The 23,314-nt window shown below is 40.6% G+C and overlaps 1 protein-coding gene across 1 annotated transcript in view; it reads right to left on the bottom strand.

The window, feature by feature from the left end:
• SLC9A7 (solute carrier family 9 member A7) overlaps positions 1–23,314 on the bottom strand; it is a 142,580-nt gene that overhangs the window by 67,025 nt on the left and 52,241 nt on the right. Inside the window, exons 2-3 of the mRNA XM_057718554.1 lie at positions 6,365–6,564; positions 4,558–4,635 (exon numbers count right to left, since the gene is read on the bottom strand). Coding sequence (XP_057574537.1) covers positions 4,558–4,635; positions 6,365–6,564 — 278 coding nt within the window. The remainder of the gene's footprint in view (positions 1–4,557; positions 4,636–6,364; positions 6,565–23,314) is intronic.

Here is a 23,314-nt window from a genome sequence, read left to right as displayed (position 1 = left end):
GTAATCATTCCTATGGTTGGTTTGAATATATTAACTAAATTTGTATTTATGATATTAGCCAAAGCAGAAAATTAGAAATGTAAATCCACCACCAAAAATGCATTCATGATATATTCTAAAATCACGCAACACATACACACAAATTACCCATCCCCATTCATGTCTGTTGATATAAACTGGAATTTTATTGCACCTTGAAAAGGGATAATATGTCACTTATTTGTATATCATTACACCTAGTACTTAACTATATACTTTATAGCTTACAAAGTACTTTCACATATATTAGCTCATTCAATTCTCACAACAACCCCATCATGAAGGTGTTCTTTGGACCATTTTATATGAGACATGTCTTCAGCTCAAAAGTGTGATGTGAGCTGCCTGAAGTGACATATCTACCAAACTGCAGCACCAGAACGGGAAAGCAGGTCTTCTGACCCCTGGGCATTGCACTCTCACTGCACAAGATACCCTTCTTGATTCCCACCACATCCTTTTAGGGAAGACGGACAGGAGGTGTCTAGTGGAATCCTATATCTTTTGTCATCTTCTTATTTGGCCTTAACAATTCACAGTCATGTGTGGTTCGTATGGTCATGACTGGTTCAGTCTCTCCCTTCTTTTCTCTTTCCATTATAGAAAGGCAAAAAGAAACAGAAGGAGAAGACATGCCCTGGTAAAGCCTTTGAGAATATAAAACAGATCAGGATGAGAAGGTTTGCATTCAATGAAAATTCAAGTGAAGTGGCATCCCAATTCCTAGTTGTACCATTCTAAGCCTTATATTCCTACTCCTTGGGAAACCTTATCATCGCCCATTCCCCTGAGAAATTTTAACATGGGGTGTGTGTGTGTGTGTGTGTGTGTGTGTGTGTGTGTGTGTGCGTGCGCGCACCTGCTGCCAGAAATTCACAAAACATGAAAGCGTCTATAGGTGAATTCTTTCCTTGCCAATACCCTCTAAGCAAACTGAGTGGTAGCACAAAATCAAAGCTAATGATGCCACGGTACTTTTTTCAAGTTAGAAAAAAGAAGGCCCATGTTTGAGTGACAACTACATGTACATAGGTCAAAGGGTATGAATCTGTTTACATACCAGTGGTTAAACGGTGAAACATTTATTACACATTTAATTGGGAACATTTAATCAGAGATGGCAACCACATAAGAACCAACTATTTAGGTGCCTGATTAAAAAGGAAAAAGACTAAACTAATAGCTAATAATAACCTTTAAGACGAGCATTTCAAAAACAGCTTAAGTTGCTAACTGGCAAAGCTTGCTATTTGTTTTTCTTCTGAGAAAATGAAGCTGACAAAGGGAAGGCTCTGCCAACACAAAGGTTTTTTTTTTTTTTTTTTGGTTTTTTTCAGCCATTAGAGTGGCTTTCACAACCAGCGATTTGGTTTCATTTTAAAGCAACTATGACCTTGAGTATACATTAAGATGAGTTATTTAAAATACCAAATTATTCATCACCCATTTGATCTTAAGAGCAGTTCCCAAATTCTTCATTTAAATAAATAATAACATTATTTATACCTATAAGATCATCTCCTATTTGTTGCATGTCAATAGCTGACATATAGATTCAGATTACTTTGGCCACCTCATAAATTAGTCAGAAAAAAGGATACTTTTTTTGTGCAGAAAACCTAAATCTGGAGGGAAGATAATACAGAGGAACAACCCTAGGCCCTCCAGTCAGACAGACAGGTCAGAACCTTGACTCAGTCCTACACCACCTACATAACTTCGAACATCACTTAATCATTCTGAATTTGGCTTCATCGTCAGTAAAATGCAGGACATTCTCTACATGTCTGTGGGTACACAGATGTGTGTTGGGCCAGTGTGCAGAAACACAGCCTCCTGCTCCTCAAGCACCCACTGCAGAGTTCTGCCCCTCCTCCCTTGAAGGTGATGCAGCAAGGAGGGGCCATGTGATCTCTGAAGGGGGAGACTGGCTTGACCCTGACTTGCAGCCTTGACCCTCTTGTGAAAAGTGGGGGAGTGCTCTTGCTCCTATAGCCTCCATGCTACGAGCAAAAGAGGCAGCCTTTGGCAGACCCAGCAATTTCTAGGATCTCTCCGTTTCAGCCTCCCTACCTGTGACTGTGACTGACTTGGTGGCTAAAGGGTATCTGTCTTCAATTCATGAAGTCGGTAAGGAGCCCCACTACCAAGGGCTAAACTATATCATCCAACATGCGTTACCAGCGACTCTGGGTCATAAATTGATCATTCGGTTGCCAGTTAGCTCCTTGTGTCTGTTTATAAATGAGTTGGAAACCTGGGGGTGAAGGGGCGTGAGGTAATCTACCACCCTCACATTCTCAGAGTTTCTGTTATGACTAGAAATAATGTATGTAAAAACAGAATTAAAGGATATATGTAAAGTTCTTTATATCAGATGCTCCATAAATAACTATATTTGTGTGGGTTGGAAATAGTTTAAAAACCTTCTGGAAACTGCAGAGTTGCTTTGACAGAAGAACCAGCCTGATGGGGAGGCACCCTCTCATAAAATGAGCTGGGACTGTTCCCTCCTCTATGTTCTGAAAGATTTTTGTGTAAGACTGGTATTATCTCTTCCTTAAATGTTAGATAGAATTCACCAGTGAAGCCATCTGGGCTTGTATAAAGGTTTTAAACTATGAACTCAATTTATTTCATTGACATAGGGCTGTTCAAGTTTTCCATCTCTTCTCGGGTCAGTTTTGGTAATTTGTCCCTTTCAGGAAATTTGTCCACTTCACCTGGGTTTGTCAAATTGATTGGTATGAAGTTGTTCATATTATTCTCTTATTGTCCTTTTAAGGTATGAAGGATCTATAGTGATGTTCCCTCTCTCATTCCTGATATAGGTAATTTGTTTCTTTCCTATTTTTTTCTTTGACCTTGATTGATCTATCTAGAGGTTTATCAACTTGGAAGGCATTCTCTACTTCCTAAGGATGTTAGTGAGTTTTATTGGCAGCCAAGATCTCTCTTCTCTAGGTTCACTGAAAAGGTTTCCTTCAGTCCCCTTTCAGAAAGACAGCTGAAACAAGTTCCTTGCCTGTTACCTGAACTAGGCCTTTTGTGGGGCTAAATTTTCACAGAATAGTCCAACAATGGGGAGGAAGGGAGCCACTCACACTATGTATAAAGGTATGTGGTATTTTAAATATCTAGGGGCTTAGGCCCAACCTTGCTGCTGAGTGCAATGACCCTCCCTCAATAATGATAGACGTTTTAAAAACTTTTTATTTTGGAGTAATTATAGATCCACAGAAGGTGCAAAAAGAGTGCAGAGAGGTCCCATAGTACCTTCACACATTTTCCTCCACTGGTTATAGCTCACATAATTGTAGTACAGTATCAAAGCCAGGAAACTGACATTGGTACAACGTGTGTGCATAGTTCTATGTCATTTTTTATCACATGTGTAGATTCTTGTAACCACACTGCAATCAAGATGCAGAACTGTTCCACTGCCATGAAGATTTTCCTCATGCTACCCCCTTTATAGTCACAGCCACACCCCCTTCTCATCCCCACTATCCCTAACCCCTGGCAACCAGTAATTTGTTCGCCATCCCTATAATTTTGTCATTTCTAGAATGCTACATAAATGGAACTATACGGTATGTGACCTTTTGAGACTGGGTTTTTTTCACTCAGCATAATGCCTTTGAGATCCATCCAAGCTGTTTTATCAATAGTTTGTTCCATTTTGTTGCTGAGTAATATCCCATGGTATGGATGTTTGTTTAACCATTCACCTATTGTAGGACATTTTGTTTGTTTCCAGTTTTGGGCTATTACAAATAAAGTTGCTATGAACAACCATGTACAGTTTTTTTGTGTAAACAGAAGTTTCCATTTCTCTGGGATAAATTCTCAGAAATAAAATTGCTGGGTGGTATGGTAATTTCAACTTTAGTTTTATAAGAAACTGCAAAAATGTTTTCCAGAGTGGCCGCACCATTTTACATGCCCACCAGCAATGGATGAGAGTTCCAGACTTTAAAACAGAAATGAGTTACTGGTCATGAGTCAACTGTAGTCTCTGAGTGGGTACAGAACTTAGTAATAAGCAGTCTGGGAAAAGGAAAAAAAAACTAGAAAATTGTGCACGTAAATTGACACAGAGATTCCCATGGTTTAAGACATACTGGCAGGACTTCCTAGGTGGCGCAGTGGGTAAGAATCCACCTGCCAATGCAGGGGACATGGGTTCGATCCCTGCCCCAGGAAGATACCACATGCCGCGGAGCAACTAAGCCCGTGTGCCACAACTACTGAGCCTGCGCTCTAGAGCCCGTGAGCCACAACTATCAAGCCCATGTGCCACAACAACTGAAGCCCACGTGCCTAGAGCTCATGCTCTGCAACAAGAGAGGCCACCGCAATGAGAAGCCCACACACCACAACGAAGAGTAGCCCCCGTTCACCGCAACTAGAGAAAGCCCATGCGCAGCAACGAAGACCCAACACAGCCAATAAAATAAATAAATAAATAAATAAATATATTTAAAAAAAAAAGACATACTGGCAAAAATCCCTTACCTTCTTTAAACTGTATCCAGCATGGAAAATAATTGGAGGCAACAGAATGTTGAAAAAGACCTCTGGATCAAATGTCACCTAAAAGTTTCAAAAGAAAAAAAGCCAATTTTTTTCTTTAATACCAATTGGTGCCATAATATTTGCTAATTATTTTAAGCCATTGACTAAAGTTTGAATATTTAAAACAAATGACATCAATGTGAAAAATCACAGCCTCAGCACAGGAGAGAAGCCACAGCTCCCATGAGCACTGGTCTGTTCACACAGCACTTCTGCCTTCTACTCTTGGTGTGTTGTCGAATATGCATTAAGACACAATAATTCAATGCAATTCTGAGAACTCACAGAAAGCTTCTGATCAATGTTCCTAAACAAGAAACGAAAACATCTTGATCTTTATCAAACCTTTATAAAGGTTCAGCTACACTAAAAGATGCAGCCATGATACTTTATTAATTTTCTGTATCCTACCACATAATGATTTATAGACATAATCTTACTGAATTTAAGTCTCTTTTGAGTGACCAGCTGTTTGTGATATGTGATGTGGCCTAGATCAAAGTCTCCAGCGGTGCTAGTGGCATCCTGAATATCAACATAAATTCATCAACTCTAAGGGGACTAAAATTACCTGTACATAATCAGGGAAATCATTCTGAAACTATTAGCAAAGCCTTATCACATACAGGAAATAATTAAACATTCTATAAAGCCTCCTAACCTTTTTAAAGAATTTGTTCATGTTGGTAGATTAATTGGCTCTTATTTCAATTAATTATTTTAAATCTCCATTATAATTATTAAATGTAAATAGCCATTAGTGTGGTATTACACTGGGTATCTTTCTCAGTTGCATTTAATTTCACAAATGTTTATGGAAATCCCATGCATTCTTGTGTAAGGTTGAGAGCAAAGAGTTCATTAGGACTGCCATTAGGGACAGAAAGAAGATGGGCATGTTTTATGCTCCAGGTTGACAATAATTTTCTTTAAGGATTATGGCAGATCCTGAGAACAATAATAATTTAATTTTTGGAGCACAGGCTACACTCTTTGACTGCAAGCCTTCACATATTAAAAGGGGCTCCCAAAACCTGGATCCCCCAGACTTTATATGGAAAACTTCCTGCTGATAAGCCCAGGTCTATAAGGTAATAGAATGTATGTGGACAAATACAAATCTCATACCTATCCTGGAAATCACCCAAGTGAAGTGAAGAGATATGTAACCCCTTTTCCTGTGGCGTACTTGAGTTACCCCCAACATCAAATGAAAAACAACATGTGGACTCAAATTCTAAGACAAGAAGACATTTTTCCTCTGAAGGCTCATTAAGCCTTTGGCATCAATCACCAACGGAGAGTGGGAAACTCAATAAATGTTTGTAGAATATGGTAAAATAACCATGAAGAAGTAAGAATACCACTTCTAAACACTGACTATACAAGCTAAAAGGAAAATAAAAAATCAATCTTAATTTAAGAAAGAAATAATCTCATCCCTAAACCATAACAAGAATAAGAGACATAGTCAAAAAGAGATGGGAGTTGGAGAGAGGAGCTGCGTGGGGATGTACAAACCCACTGCACCACTGGTGGCCCACATCAGACTGACAAAGCTACAAGGCTCAAGTTCAAATATGGTTCCTTCTCCTTATCACAGTTCAAAAGCTTCCTAGCCAAACAGAGCCAGGAATGTTACTGATGTTCCAGGAGTATGAAAAAGACTTCTCTTCACAAGGCTGCGACAGAACAGGAAAATCAAAAACCACGTCAGGACCACAGTGGCTGAGTGGCCTGAGCTCACCTTCCTCAGCATGTCGTTCTGCTCCACACTGTTAACCTTGCCAGGGCTGATTTCTCCTTTCAGGGTGTATTCGAAGAACTTCCCACTGACGTTCACTAATAAGGTGCTGAAGGCCCTGTCTTCCTGAGTGCAGCTGAGTGACTTGTCATGACCACTGGTGGCAGTGGTGCCGTACCGCAGGATTACCCCGACGATGAGCCCTGAAACAGAGTGGAAGAAAACATGAGGCCTGTGGAAAGACAGAGAGAGCGTGGGAATAGTGGCAACAACTAAGAAACTCTGAAGTCATCTCAGAGACCAGGCAGGGGGTGTGTATTTTAGGAACAACTATACAGTCCTTCAAAAAGGTTAAGAACCCATCTATTCTGGTTTGAGTCCCTCAGCCACCAGGAGGACAAGGTAGGACAGTACCTTTTGGCGTCATGACGGTACTCTGAGTACCTTGAACCACTGATCATGTCTCATTCCTCAGGTTTTTGCTGGAGGAACATGGGGTGATAAAGGCAAAGTTTTTTTTCTGCCTAGCACAGCACAAAGCAGAAGCTCTTGTGGAGCCCTATACCAAAGTCACAATTCAGAGTTAGCTCGTGGCCCAGCAACCTAATTCCAGAGTTAACTCGACCCCCATAGCAACCTTTGTTTCCTGACTTAGGCTAGCTGATCGTACGACCCCATATTAGGGAAGGTATTCACCATACAGGACCCTGGGCTGTCACCTAACGACACCCTTTGCCGTATGGCACACTGGCCAATCAATTAAGGCCATTTTCCTAGCAGGAATTTTCTTCGTCTCAGGGTTATAAAAGCTGGCTGCCAGCCTACTAGAGGGTCGGCTCTCCCTGATTGCCAGGAAGTTGGCCCACTGTCTCTACAGTATCCTTTCTAATAAACTCAATCTTCCTTACATTCTGCCTTGTGTCTGGAAATTCTTTTCCAGCTCGTGCTTGGACCCCAACGCCTCTGAGCTCTTTGATTTGAACCAGTGGCATCCCTCAGGCTATCCACCAGCGAGGACAAGGCCGCGGGAATTTCTAGTTGCTACAAATGCGACTTGCTTTGCCACGCACCAGAGGAAGGGAAAAAAAGAAAAGAAATGCTTTTGCTTAGGTCATTTCAAGTACTAGGTATCATGGAGAAAATAATTACATCCCTTAGGGAGCTAAACACCACAGTGCAAATTTTCACAGTCATGATTCAGGGACTGGAGAGCTGGCTTCTTGGGGCTGTGGCACTGATACAGCTAGCATAATTAGCTGCAAATCTTTCCACCTTGTTCTGCCCTTTAGGAGGAAAAAACCAGCAAAATTGTGTATAAGCATTTAATTCCATGAGTTATGAAGAAATGTTGCTCCCCTGGTCCTGGACATGAGTCACACACGCCCAAGTAAAAGTGAGTGAAATGTGAAGAAAAAAAAAAAAAAGAGAGAGACCATAAATAACCCCCAGACACTTTCTACAATTCTCAGGTGGGAAATTTCACACTTCTCTCTATATTCAGTTTTTTGCTAGCAATATTAAGAGAGAGAATCGTCAAATGGTTCCCCATCTCATTTTGCCATTAATGGAGAAAGTTATATGAGGAAAAAAAGAACAATGTTTACTATATCCTATGTATAGTGTTCTACAATGTCTCTTATCACCAAGACATATGAGGACTCAAAAGACATTGCTGAAGAACAGATGCTGTATAAAATTTAGAAAGATATAGTTCTTTAAGCCAAACTCTGTGCTCTGTGTCTGTATTGCTTTATTACTGTTGTTGTTAAAGACTTGTAGTAACATACTTGAACTTTGTTGACTTCTCTGAAAAAATAAATTTGTGAAATTTTACTACAAATTAAAAATGAGGTTCTTAATCTCAATTTGAGAGCTTGGTCTCCGCCCTCTGGAAGCTACACACATGGTGTACATTTGGCAGCCAATCAAACAGACTGGGGTCTTGAGCAGTCTTTTTTGCCTGGCTTGGCTGTGCCAACTCTCAGGGAAATTTATCATACGAGGTGCCCATAAGGGGCCTTTGTCATCTTCACCTTCGTTGCATCAACCTGTACAATGAAGGTCTTTTACTTTTCTTGGACTATTTTGGGAGGGGTAAACTTGCTAGATCTTGTGAAGGCTGCATCCTTTGCACTCGTAGGGACACCTCTAGTGTGTTACTGATTTGCGTCACTATTAAGATAGATCTCATCAATGGCCAGACAATGGATCCTTTAATCTGGGGGAAACGTTTAAATTGGTAAATTTTTAGAGAGCTCTCATAAACAGCCATTTTATTGGTATCTATGAAAAAAACAAATTAGAAGGTAGATTAAAAAAAAAACCGCTAACCTAAGAACTCCCTTAGTTTAAAAACAAAACAAAACAAAAAACAATTTGGGAAGCCTCATTTGCAGTCTCCACTTACCCTCAACGGGTCTTACAGATGCTAATGAACATTAGATTGTTATTTAGGTTGATTAAAAGGGAAATAAGAACCTGAGAGAAAGTCTATAGATTTCTTTCCAGCAAGGTGAAAATTTTAAAGGGACCCATCCCAAAAGGATAAAAATCTTTAGATGGTTATTAATAAATGGGATAAATAAAACAGATGCTAATAGGATTAAAACAAAAGGTTTTGAAACAACACTACCTAAAGATGGATGGGCCAAAGGGATCCCCTTTTGGTCCCCAACATTAAACAAGTCTGCTTTTCACCCAGTTGTAACCCAATTTTTACCCAGTGAGTAACCAGGCCTCTGACAAAATTAATGATGGCCAAATGTCTTGAGATAGTAGATCATACATTTAACTCTACATAGAATTAATTGTAATAGTGCAACTCTATAGATGTGGGAAGAAGCAACAAGGGAAAACATTTCCTGGATCATAACAGACTAGTAAAACAGAAGATCCAGAGAATTTCAGGTTATCAACAAGGCCTAACCCAAAACTTAGCACACTGAGTAGCCTATCAACACAATCCTTGTCTGATCTAGGAATGAGCCTTCCTAGCACTGTGGGACAAATTGGTCAAGAAATGCCTCCCAAACCTTGGTCTAATTTACGACCAAGAGGAGGCGCTGTGGACAAAAAAATGTTGCCTGCCATTCCAGTAAGAGAGTACTGCCGCCCATCAGCTGCCAAAGTAACCACACACCCCCACCGCCCAAGGTGTGCCCTCGAGAGAAAAACAGGATATGCACATATGAGATGCATATCAAAGGAATGATTTCAATGAGCCCAGACTCTAGCACCTTCCCATACATAGAAAAGCGCTAAATTCATTAACTTGAGAGGTCTGGTTTTGTGGTTAGTGGTAATCTTCTGATGTTCAACTACATGTTTGTTTGTTTGTTTGTTTCCCCCCTGCAAAAACTCCTATATATCCTGGCTCCTCCCTTTTCCTCTCTGGAACAGATCCTCCAAGCTATCTGAGAGGCTGTCTCCTGGGCTGTACAGTACTCAGTAAGTTCCCTGAATAAAACGTGTTTTTCTTCAGTCGACAATGTCTTCATCAGGAAACCAAAATAAGTCATTTACAAAAGGCTATCCTCCTAAATCAACAGCTGCTTCACATAACTCACTGTTTCCTTACTGTACTAGCCTCATTATTCGCAGAGCTAACTAAAAAACTAAACCATAATAGCACAGGGTCTTCACAATGACTACCACTCTACCAAAAGAGGAGGTGTGATATTGTGATTTATAATAAGGAATATATATTTGGTCTTCGTTCCAGTTTCCTGGTACACCGCTCCTAAAGCCCCTGGAATCTCTGAAGTGCTAAGTATCTTTTTGTATGCTAATGAGATGACTGGTGGCTGGGGGCTCCTGGATTAGCCTCAGAATGGGGGCTGGTTGCCAGGGCAACCACCCAGGTGATTAGAGAGTTGGAACTTTTAATTCCACTCTACCCCCTGACCTCCAGGCAGGGAAGAGGAGCTAGAGGGTAAGTTGATCACTAATGGCCTATGATTTAATTAATTATACCTATGTAATGAAGCCTCTATAAAAATCCCCAAAGTACACGGGTTCAGAGAGCTTCTGGGCTGGTGAACACATGGAGCACTGGAGAGGGTAGCTCACCCGAAGAGGGCATGGAAGCTCCATGTCCCTTCCCACATACCTTGCCTCATACATCTCTTCCATCTGGCTATTCCTGAGTTATATCCTTTTATAATAAACCAGTAATATAGTAAGTAAATGGGTTCCCTGAGTTCTTTGAGCTATTCTAGCAAATGATCAAAGCCAAGGAGGGGATCATGAGAACCTCTGATCTACAGCCAGTTGGTCAGAAGTTCAGGGGACAACCTGGACTTGTGACTAGCCTCTGAAGTGAGAGGGGCAGGGGTCTTGTGAGGCCTGTGGGATCTGATGCTATTTCCAAGTAGACAGGGTCAGAGTTGAGTTAAATTGTGGGATACTCAGTCAGTATCCACTAGAGAGCTGGAGAATTGCTTTGGTGTGAGAACACTCCCACAAATATGGTCACAGAAGTGTCTAGTGAGAGTATTGAGAGCAGAAGGTAAGCAGGACACTTTTTGCTTACAGGAGGGTTTGTATTTGCAGACAAATTCCTCAACTACAGGAAATGCCCTCGCAGTCTCTCTCCATAATCCTCACCATCATACCGAGAAGCATTATTAGATGATGAATATTATTTGTACATACTTATAAAATCTTTCCCTCCCTACCCGGGCCCAAGGTGCCCACGTTAAAGTGATGGAGATGGCGAAGGTGATGATGCTACCCCCTGTGTTAAAATATGGCAACAAAGCCCCACCCCCGCAAAGATACAGGTTAAAACGTCCTGATAGTTTTCACCAAAAATATACCAAGCAACAGGATATGCTGCTAATTCAAGGCAGAGTTTGAGTAACTCCTCAAACATTTAGATTCATATTTATTACCACTGTAGTCCATGGCACAAAAGGACAGTCAGTGCTATATTAAGTTCACGTGTGGCATCTTCCACTTCCAGAAAGAATAAGATATTAGGATTGTAGAGGGCTTTCTTAGTGAAAATATAACAAAGACTTGGAAAATACATGAATGGCATATTTTCATCTTCTAGATGTGGAAGACATCCTGTGACAGGGAACTATAAAGAGGTTATAACTACAAGGAATTAGAATTTGTCATTAGATATTTTTCAAAGCTCAGAAACTTCAGTATTCCCAAAAAAACGATGGAGAGCAGCAGAGGCATTAATGACTTTACTGGATCAACATCACAGTGTTCTAGATTACAAACAGCAATAAGCTACTGTGTGGGGGCCAGAAAAATACCACGTGTCAGCTGATGAAAAGAGACTCACTGATTTCACAGGTATATGACTAATGCTAGGAAAGAATTTAGTTTTGAGCTTTTACAGAAAGCAAACACAGATGAAATTCCTTTGACATCTGATGTGGCTTAAAGCAACAAGGTGAACTCCAAAGGTGCAAAAATTCAAGACTTTTTCAGTAGAAAAAATTCAAGACTATTTCAACTTTTGAGAATGGGAAAACTCCTGTATTTGCATGTTGTGCTAATGGTATACAACTGCCAACTTTTCTAATGTTTAAAAGAAACACATAACGAAAAAAAAAGAACCTTAGATACAATTTATGCACGTGCCTACTGGTGGTATGAGGAAGGAACTTAATTATGGACAAAGCATGGTTCAAAAACCCTGTGGGGCCATGAAAAGAACTAGCCCCCATCAGTCTGGTGCCAGTTCCCACTTCTGTGACTGAGGTTGTTGGGAAGATAGTTGAACAAACTAACACCCAGCTGTAATTCTAGCCAGCTATCCACCTGCTACAATATTTAAATGTCTCTATTAATAAGCCTTTGTTAAGGAGCTGGGAACAGGTGCATGGATGCACTGTTCTCTAACAAGACTCCCCCTTCCCTTATATGAGCTACTGGGAGCAGATGATCATTAGTTCCATTTGGCCACTGTTATGGGGATTTTTACCACACTGTAGGAGTTGTTCTGAGTTCTAAAGCTTCATCTGAAATTCTGAGAAAAGAAAGCGTCCCATTCCACAATGTTTGAAGAGACACATACCATAAAATTCCCCATTTTAAGTGTACAATTCAATGATTTTATATTCACAGAGTTGTGCAATTATCACAATCTAATTTGGAACATTTCCTTTTGCAGTCACTCTCTGTTTCCCACTCCCAGCCCCCGGCAACTACTGATCTATCTTCTGTGTCTGTAGATTTTTCTTCTGTCTCAATCACACACTGAATATATGATTTGCCTTTTTTGGACATTTAGTACAAATGGAATCATATAATATATACTCTTTTGTGTCTGGCTTCTTTCTCTAAGCATAATGTTTTCAAGGCTCAGCCAATGCGGAAAGAAGGTATTAGTACTTCATTACTTTTTATTGTTCAACAGTATTCCATTGTATGGGTATACCACATTTTGTTTATCCATTCACCAGCTGATAGGTATTTGCGCTGGTTCCACGTTTCTGCTATTATGAATAACGCTGCTACGAACATTTGCATACAAGTCTGTATGGACATATGTTTTCATTTCTCTAGGGTAGAAACCTAGCAGTGGAAATAAATGCTGTGTCATATGGTAAAAAACAAATGCTGTGTCATATGGTAAATCTATGTTTAATAATTTAAGAAACTATTGAACTCTTTTCCAATTTGGGAAACTGTACAGCACTTTATACAATTCATATCCCCACCAGCAAAGTATGAGAGTTATAGTTTACATGCTCTACGACACTTGTTATTGTCTTTTGATTGTATTTATTTTAGAGAGTAAGTGGCATATCACTGTGGTTTCAATTTGCATTTCCCTAATGCCTAACGATGTCAAGCATATTTTTATGTGCTTATGGATCATTTGTATATCTTCTTTGGTGAAATGTCCATTAATTAAAATCTTCTGCCATGTTTAAATTGGACTGTCTTACTGAACTGTAAGAAACTTTGATGTATTCTGATAAAAGTTCCTTATTGAATATATGATTTGAAAATTTCTTCTTCCAGTCTGTGGCTTGTTTTTCCTTTTTTCTTTCTTTTTTAATTATTTATTTATTTGTTGCATCGGGTCTTAGTTGCAGCAAGTGGGATCTTCGTTGAAGCATGCGGGATCTTTCACTGTGGTGTGGGCTCTTCTTTGCAGCGTGCAGGCTTCTCTCTAGTTATGGCACGCAGGTTTTCTCTTCTCTAGTTGTGGGGCACAGGCTCCAAAGCACATGGGCTCTGTAGTTTGCGGCACGCAGGCTCTCTAGTTGAGGTGCGTGAGCTCAGCAGTTGTGGCGCATGGGCTTAGTTGCCCTGCGGCATGTGGGATCTAGTTCTCTGACCAGGGATTGAACCCACGCCCCCTACATTGGAAGGTGGATTCTCTACCACTGGACCACCAGGGAAGTCCCTTCTTTTCTTTCTTTTTTCAAACTTTCTTGATGCTGTCTTCTTAAAATTTTTCTTACTTTTTAAATTGTCTTAACAATAAAATGGACTTTTTCCTTTCAATGTACACTTCTGTGAATTTTTAAATTTTATTTTTTATTGAGGTAACTGGTTTATAACATTATGTAAGTTTCATGGATACAACATTATTTTTCTACTTCTGTATACACGACAGCATAGATTCATGTAAGCACCACCACAATCAGGGTACCCAGCAGTTCAATCACTTCAAAGAAAACTCCCTTGTACTATATCCCTTGACAGTTACACCTCCACCCTATCTATAATGCCAGGAACCACTGATTGGTTTCCCATTACTAGAGTTTTGTCTTTTCAAGGTTAAATAAATAGAGTCATATAGTATGTGACCTTCTGCGACTGGCTTCTCCTGCTCAGCCAAACACCTTTGAGATTCACCCAAATATGAATTAACACTTCATTCCTTTTTACTGTTGAGTAGCATTCCATTGTATGAATACACTACAGTTTGTTTATCCACTCACCGGTTAAGGGACACCTGGTTTGTTTTCAACTTTTGGCTATCACAAATGAGGCTGTTATGAACATCCATGAACAGGGTTTTATGTGAACAAGTTTTCACTTCTTTAGGGCAAATACCCAGAGTGGGACTGTTCCATCATTGGGCAAGTATATGTTTAACTTTATAAGAATTGGCCAAATCATCTCCCTGAGTTACTATACCATTTTTGCAACAACCCACCCACCCCCAAGCAATGTATGAGAATTCCAGTTACTCAAAATCTGATAACTCTTGACAATACAACAGAAAACCTGTGAATCACCAATCAGCCAGCCCGGGAGTAATGGTACTCTGTTAAACGTTGACTTTAATTAAAGAAATAAACTGAGTCCATAGTCCTTCAAGACCAATGTTCTCTCTTGCTTCCATCAGTATATGAGACACTAAAATAGTGAAAATCAGGCCGATCAGCCAAGAGTTCAACCTCCAATCCAATGCTCTTCTTCAACAGCTGAAATTCCAAAGATTTGATTAAAACCAGCATTGAACAAGTTTATGTGATTCAAAAAACACCATCAATTCTAAGTAGTTTCCCCAAATATGGAATGTCACAGTTAAGAAAAAGAGAAAAAAAAATGGCTTTAGGTCTTAGATATCTACTTGGGAAAACAAGACACAGAAAAATCACTACATTGTCCCATGAAGTTCTTGGGACACCAGGAACATCTTCCCGTCATTGCTGTGCTGCACAGTATTGCTCTATGGGTGACCAGATACCACATACCTTCTGACAGTCTTTACAAAATGGAGACGCCCATTCCAGTATATAATAGAAGAATGGGAGAGTCCTTCATTGAAAACTAGGAACCAAGGAGGTAGACTTGGACTTGATGACTGAACTTTTAACTAGAGGAGTCCAATATGGTACCCAAGTGTAAACTGATTACACTTGCCTCATTCTAGGCGGAGCTTCTGCTGGATCAGCATCTCCAGGGCCGGGAGGGATTATCTCTATCTAATCCAGGGCTACAGTCTCAGGAAGGCATTGTTGCCACACACCTAAACCACACTCTCCAAGTTCTCCCACCTGGCTCTTTTATCTCCCAAATGATTCCAAAGTTTGATAGCAGAGAGAGTATCATTAATTCAACCCCCTCAAATCCCAAGCAATATGGATGACCACTCAAATTCTCAAACATATTTTCCTTAAAAGGCTTTTAAAATAAAATTCACTGATGTTTGAGAAGATAATGGGAAGCCAGCAGATTCCTGGCTTAGGTCTAAGGACCTTAGGTCAGGTATATGAATATTCATTTGATTCTGCCTCATACTCTGACATTTCCCAAAATCAAGGACAGTGTACCTGTGGCTGAGTCATCACTCAACACATTTTAATTGCTGTTTTGTATATTCCCCCCTTTAATTAAAACACACTAATCAAATTCAAGTCAACTGCCAAAGGACTACAAATGTAACTATAGCAGATTATCACATATTTTCCTGACCCGTTTGCCACTCTTTAAAATGTCCAGGACAAGGCTTTCAGCTAAACATCAGGAAACTGAGACGAAGCGAGAGAGTAGCACAGACATATATATACTACCAACTGTAAACTAGTCAGTGGGAAGTTGTTGTATAACAAAGGGAGTCCAACTCGAGGATGGAAGATGCCTTAGAGGACTGGGGCAGGGAGGGTGGCGGGGACTCAAGGGGGGGGAGTCAAGGAAGGGAGGGAATACGGGGATATGTGTATAAAAACAGATGATTGAACCTGGTGTACCCCCCAAAAAATTAAAAAAAAAAAAAAAAAAAAGAATAGTCAAGTGTGAATATGGTTTGAAATAAACCACAGCTGTACTGTTTTTGCTTTACTGATAGATGTGCCCCCTCCAAATTATTTTGTAAAATAAATTTTTTGTAAATCAAAAAAATAAAATAAAATAAAATAAAATGTCCAGGACAAGGCTTTCAGCTAAACATCAGCTACCGTTCAAAATAAGTTAATCAGTCTTTCCTCTGAGCCTCTGCCTGGAACTCTCTTCCCACTCTCTGCTCCCTAACCATCTTCACTGGGTTAACTCCTACTCATCTTTCAAGTCATAATGTAGACATCACTTCTTCCAGGCAGGGAAGCCCTTCCTGATACCTCAGGACTGGGTTGGATTCTCCACAATCAGGGCTGCCCTAACAGACTTCAACATGAAAGAGGCTCCCTGGAATTGTTCAGGGCACAATGTACCCAACCATATGTGGCAACCCAATCTCATCGTGCATTTCCGGAACAGTCTCTGATAGTGACTATGTTATCAGAACAATGATTGCACTGCACTGTGGGTGCCATTTAAGTGCCTGCCCCTCATCCCTGGGGCTAATTTTCCTGAAGGCAATGCTCAATGAGTACTCGCCATTCATCCCTGCATCTAACCACCACAACCGCTCAGTAAATGACAATAGACTATGGATACATTAGCCAGTAGCCATGTGTTAACAAGGAATTACCCCATTTGAATTACAAGAAAAGAGCCTTAGTTCTGACCCCAAAGGAAGCAACTACATATTTTTAACTTCTTACCTGCCATTAAATTCAAGGATACCCACCTTTATCAGCCTTTATAATTTGGCCCAAATTAATGAATAAAATTTAAGTACTCTCATAGGTTAAAAAACTTCCAATGGTTTTGAGGCCATATTACAGAATCTACTTCCTAGAAGCCCTGAATTTAAACAACATTGCAAATAAACAAATGCACTAATCATAGTTATCTTAGCCATGAAACTGGAACACACAATAGCGACTACATTTGCTGCTCTAGTTACTCCAATTATTGAGGGATGGTTGAGTCTTAAACTGAAATAAATGCAAATATATAGATATACACAAGTGAAAAGGGAGGATTTTGAGAACACATGGTAAAATAAATGAACAAAACAGAGCTTGTACATACTTACCTCACTTTTAACTTTTGATGGTATATTTAAAAAAACTATTTCAGAATTCACCTAAATTCAAAGACTATCAACCAAAATAACTATTTACAATGGACTGCTTGCATCCTCTCACACTCCATATGCTGAAGCCCTAAGCCCCAAATTGATTGTATTTGGAGATCAGGCTTTTAGGTGGTAATTAAGGTTAGATGAGGTCATAAGGGTGGGGTCTTAATCCAGCAGAATTAGTGGCCTTGTAAGAAGAGGAAGAAAGATCTCTGTGTGCACATGCACAGAGGAAAGGCCAAGTGAGCACACAGTGAAAAGGTGGCTTATCCACAAGTCAGGAAGAAAGGCCTCACCAGAACCCAACACCGCTGGCACCCGGATGTCAGACTTTCGGCCTGTGAGACAATAAATTTCTACTGTTTAAGCTACCTAGTCTGTGGTATTTTGTTATGCTGGCCCAGACAGATTAATACACTATCTTTTTGAGAAACTTCAGGTGGCTTCTCTGAACCATCAGCAATATCTCTACAGCTAACTCACATCCCACCTCCCAACTAGAAAACATTTGCTTTACAGATGAGAAGTTAAGCTCCCACTGCTGTAACACAGGGTCCCTAAACCCTGCTCCAGAGATGCCTCTTGCTTATTTGTTTTGCTTTTCCCATCCCACCATCACAATGAGTTTTCTTAATCTTCCACAGGAGACTTACACCATATTGACCTCCTGACATGGAGTCCCACTTTTGTAGAAAGTATTACCCTAAGGCACTAACCAAGAAATTCCCATACCTCTGTTCTCCCTGCTCAAACCTGATAGGGCCACACCCAAGTTTAATTTTCATTAATGCTTTTAAAACATCACACACTTGGGAAGATGCTGAAACTATGTTTAGAAATTTAATCACAGGCACACAATACATAATTTTTTACTTAGATGACCAATACAACAATTCAAAAAAGGGGGACAAAAATCTAAGTTCAAATTGATTAATTACATATACTAGTAAGATAACTATAAGAAGACTATAGGACATCCTTTAAAAATCATTTATTATGAATTACATCAGTACAGGTATAGTATATATAAGGGATAAAGAATACTATAATTGGGAAGGAATATACAAAGGGGTTCGAAGGCACTGGTAATTTTCTGTTTCTTAAGCTGGAGAGTAAACACAGGTGTTTATTACATTTTTTATCTGTACATAAGTTATGTATAGTATTTCAAATAGTTAACGTATTTCACAAGAATTTATTAGGACAAGAATGGTCTGCCAGTCATCTACATGGCTTTCACTCAGCTTAATCAACAGTGTATTACCAAGAGAGCTAAGAACTCTTTGTATGCTTCCCAGTCAAACCCCCCCACTTCCTCCCCCCTCCCCCACTGCCTGGAAACCATTAACTTCAATGTGGTGTTTATTATGCCCTTGACATTTAAATTGCAGATATATATTGTTTAATTTTGCCTGTCTTTGAATTATGTATGGTATGAGTTATCCTGTAACTTGCTTTTTTCACCCCACAGTATGCTTGTAAGTGTCATCCATATTGACATGTGGCTCTGGATCATGTGGTCTTGCTGCTGTGTAGTATTTCAATATATGGGTACATTTTCCTTCTGCCTCTCTGTGCCCCTTCCTGGATAACGCTTCAGATACATTGTCTGGTTCACCAATTCTCTCCTCAGTTCTTTACCCTCTCCATTGGGTTTGTAGCTTCAATGACTATTTTTAATTTCTTGAAATTCTATTTTGTTCTTTACCAAATACACCTGACTTTTTGTTTGTTAACAGAATCTGGATTAAGAGTTGAAAATAGTATTTACAGGGACTTCCCTGCTGGTGCAGTGGTCCGCCTGCCAATGCAGGGGACACAGGTTCAATCCCTGCCCTAGGAAGATCCCACATGCCGCGGAGCAACTAAGCCCGTGCACCACAACTACTGAGCCTGTGCTCTAGAGCCCGCAAACCACAACTACTGAGCCCGTGTGCTGCAACTACTGAAGCCCACGCGCCGAGGGCCTGTGCTCTGTAAAAAGAGAAGCCACCACAATGAGAAGCCTGCGCCCTGCAACAAAGAGTAAGCGCTGCTCGCTACAACTAGAGAAAGCCAGCGCATAGCAACAAAAATCCAACACAGCCAAAAATAAATAAATAAATCTTAAAAAAAAAAAGAACCTTTAAAGGATTTTTTAAAAAGTAAGAAAAAAGAAAATAGTATTTACAGCCCTCATCTCTGCACCCTGTGGCTGCTGCTCACTTATTCCAATCTACGTCATGAAATGGATAATAACACATTATTATAAAAGGCCTACATGTCTCCTCCAAAGGATAAGGGCTAAATAAAGTCTGGCCCCCTCACAAAGTCTGGAACACCGTCATCACTCAATAAATGTTTGCTGAAAGAATGAGATAGTGAAAATCAAAAACTGTAATTTGACTACAAATAATATTAACAGATTATACACATAGGGAAGCATCAGTTCCCTAAATTATGAAGATAATGCCTTTTTCCCTTGCAATTTATGTCTGGGGTTTGGCAGGCAATGAAACAGTATCTGGAAAGATTAGAGTTTTGTGTTTTTGCTGCGATTTCTTGAGTCATGAAATTGGTGTCTGGGAAGTGTCCAAAGTCAACAACCACAGTCAACACTAATGACACAACAAGAAACACTTTACACCATATACCCAGCAAAATCCTTTATACATTTATGTGGGCAGAATAAAATGTAATTACAAACTGGGTTTAATTCAGTCCAGCTCAAAACTATATCACATTTAATAGCTTGATAAAATTATTTTAAAACAAAACACAGAGTGGAGAAGCTCTGATAGAAAATCTGTTGTTCATCCTTCTAAGAGTTGGTACCAAACAGATATACGCCGCATTCCAAGAGGGGAGAGCTCTGGGCTCGGTGCTGAGGGGACTTTGAGCTGGCTGGGACCCACACACACACCAGCCCGCCCTGGGGAGCACATAATTAACAATGAAGTCAGTCAAGCTGAGACAAGCCCCGCAGAGGCATAAAAAAGTGGCACAGTGAGGAACAGAATGAATAATTCTTTCAGGTGAAAAAATAGCTGAGGAAAACTTCACAGAAAAGGTGACTTCTCAGTTGGGCCTCTCAAGATGAGTCAGACTTCTACTGATGAAAGAAGAGGGGGCGTGAACTATATTTCAGAGAAAGCCCTCAGCGTGAGGTGGGAAAATGAACACTGACGAGAGCAGCAAGGCTGGGGAGGGGGGAAGGTGGAGACTGAGCATCAAGGAGTGAGGAAGATGGTGAGCCATCTCCTTAAGCCAAGCTCACCAGAGCAGACTTTAGCCTACAGGGCCACAGAGACTTCTAGGCTAAGAAGGGGCATGATCAGGCCAGACTTTTGGAAGATACCATAGCAGCAGTACAGAGAATTAACTGCTGGAGAGAGAGCCTACAAGTACAAGAACTTCATCAAGCTTTTCTAAAAACATCATGCCTCTCAGGGGAAAAATATCAAGTCATTGCTCCAATTAAGCAGATCCCTACATTACCCCATAGGCCTCCACCTCTTCCTTTCGTTCAAGCGCTGGTTATCATTCGGGTTCACACAAACAGGACCCAGAATGTTCTGAAAAGTTATCCACCCAAACCTACACATTAAGAAGACATATAGGAGCTATAGAGACAAACCAACTATATGCAGCTGTAGGGACCTTATTTGCAACTTAAACCAAAAAAGAAAAGTCAATTGGGGAAATATGAACTCACCGGGTATTTGGCAAATACTATGAAATCACTGTCACTTTTGAAGGGTGATAATGTATTGTGGCTATGTTTTTTAAAGATTCCTTATCTTTTGGAGATGAATACAAAAACATTTACAAGTAAAATTTGGAATTTTGTTTCAGTGACATGGGGAGGGGTAGCCGTGGGGGATAAAGATGAAACAGATTGACTATGGGCTGGCAATTAACAATGCTGGGTAATGAGTACATGGGGTTTGGTTTATTATACTTCTCTGTATGTGTGTGTTCTGCATACCACCAAGCAATTCTCCAATACCAGCTGGGTGTCCTATAATTCAACTCAATTCTGACACGATCTACGCAGAGATAGTATCAGGTCCCACAGGTTAAGGGCTCAGTCCCACCATACTCCCCCTTCCCCACTTCAGATGCCAATCACAAGTCCAGGTCATTCACTTGTGCTTCTGACCAACTGGCTATAGATCAGTGGCCCCCACAACACCCTCTTTGGGCTTGATTAATTTGCAAGAGAGACTCACAGAACTCAGAGAAACATTTTACTTGCTAAATTACTGGCCTATAAAAGGATATGACTCAGAAATAGCCAGATGGAAGGGATGCTTAGGGCAAGGTATGTGGGAAGGGGAGCAGAGTTTCCATGCCCTCTCTGAGCAAGACACCCTTCCAGCACCTCCACATGTTCACCAACCCAGAAGCTCTACAACCTTGTCCTTTTGGGGTTTTAATAGAAGCTTCATTACACAGGCATGATTGACTAAATCACTGGTGACTGAACTCAACCTCCAGTCCCACTCCCCCTCCCCAGAGGTCAGTGGGGAGACCTGAAAGTCCCAACCCTATAACCACTAGTTGATTTCCTTGGCAACCAACCCCCACCCTAAGGTGCTTTCCAAAAGCCACCTCATTACCATAAACTGAGGTGTGTTTGAAAGGTGCTTGTTATGAATATCAAGATGCCATTCTAGGTTTTACTACTTAGGTAATTCCAAGGCTTTTAGGAGCTCGGTGCCAGAAACAAAGAGACGAAACATATATTTCTTATTATAAATCACACTATCACAAAAAAATTGTGATAGTGTGATTTATTGTCTCAACACTTATGTGTTTGAAATTTTCCATAAAAAATGAAAAAAGTCATCCACCCAACCTGAAGCTTTAAAGCAGTGATTCTAGCAACTGCAGTTTCAAGACAGTCTTCTCCCCCATGCTCCAGAAGCTTACATTCAAATTTCTGCTCAAGATCTTCCTAACACCTCTAACTCAATAGGTCTGAGAGGTAACTCTCACTCCTCCCTGTAAACATCACTTCTCGCCCCCATTCCCTGTCCCTGTGAGACCAGATACCTTCGAGTCATCCTCATCTCATTCATTCACAAGGCAGTCATCTAGTTCTGCACAAGTAGCAACAATTCTTCTCACATGAACTGTTTTTCTTGACAACCTCCTAGCCTCCCTGCACCCATCTCATGCTCCTCAGCAGTCCACCTCAAAACCACTGCAAGGACGGCAATTCTAAAATAAACATCTCTGCCAAGCTTCAAGCCTTCTGATGGCTCCTTGCCATCTAAGGACAAAAGTCTCCACTCCTGAGCAAAGCACACTCTGTTGATTTCTTTGTGTTTATCAGGTCCTGAGGTATTCCTGATACCATCTTAGTGAATCCAGTTCTCACAAAGGACACGAAACCCATTTTAGAGCTCATTATCTGACTCTTGAGGGGCACAGCTAGTTCACCTCTGACAGCCACAGTCACAGTGAGGGATCTCCTGAGGCAGGGTGGCCCAGGCGGCCCTTACCAGAAAGCCAGTGTCAACATCCAGCCAGCAACCCCCCAGTTCTGTATTCATGCCATGGCCCCCTGACTGCCCCCACAAGAAATGGGACCCAAGGCTGATATATTCACAGTGGCTGGCTGACTAGATAGGCAAAATGTGGCCACAAAACCGAATTTTGTTCTATGTGACTAAATGATCTATTTAAGGCTCAGACTCAAACCCAATCAACTGTCCTCCTCCTTAATATCAGAGTGACAGCTCCTAAGAAAAGGAATCCAGATATTAACCATAAAAGGAGGAGAAATTAAGCCACAAAAAAGGACATACTCTGTGGCAGGAATAACAAAAAGGCGTATGAATCACCTTTATAAAAGGTACTCAAAATAGGTTAGCAAAATTCAAGTGGGGAGTGTTTGGAGAATATGCCAGCCACCAGAGAGCAGAGTCCAAGATGTCTTTTTCCAATACCACTGACTACATTTGTCTGTTTCTTCCTTCCACGTGCCTCTCACTCACTCAGCCCCAAACTATAGCCTTTTTTTGCCCCAGAGAGATGAAAACTGTCTCCCTGGTCTCAGAGCACTAAGTAACACT

This window comes from Hippopotamus amphibius, chromosome X (assembly GCF_030028045.1).
Source record: "Hippopotamus amphibius kiboko isolate mHipAmp2 chromosome X, mHipAmp2.hap2, whole genome shotgun sequence".
Lineage (NCBI taxonomy): Eukaryota > Metazoa > Chordata > Mammalia > Artiodactyla > Hippopotamidae > Hippopotamus > Hippopotamus amphibius.
The sequence above is the reverse complement of the archived record's forward strand: the minus strand, read 5'-3'. Positions and strand labels throughout refer to the sequence as shown.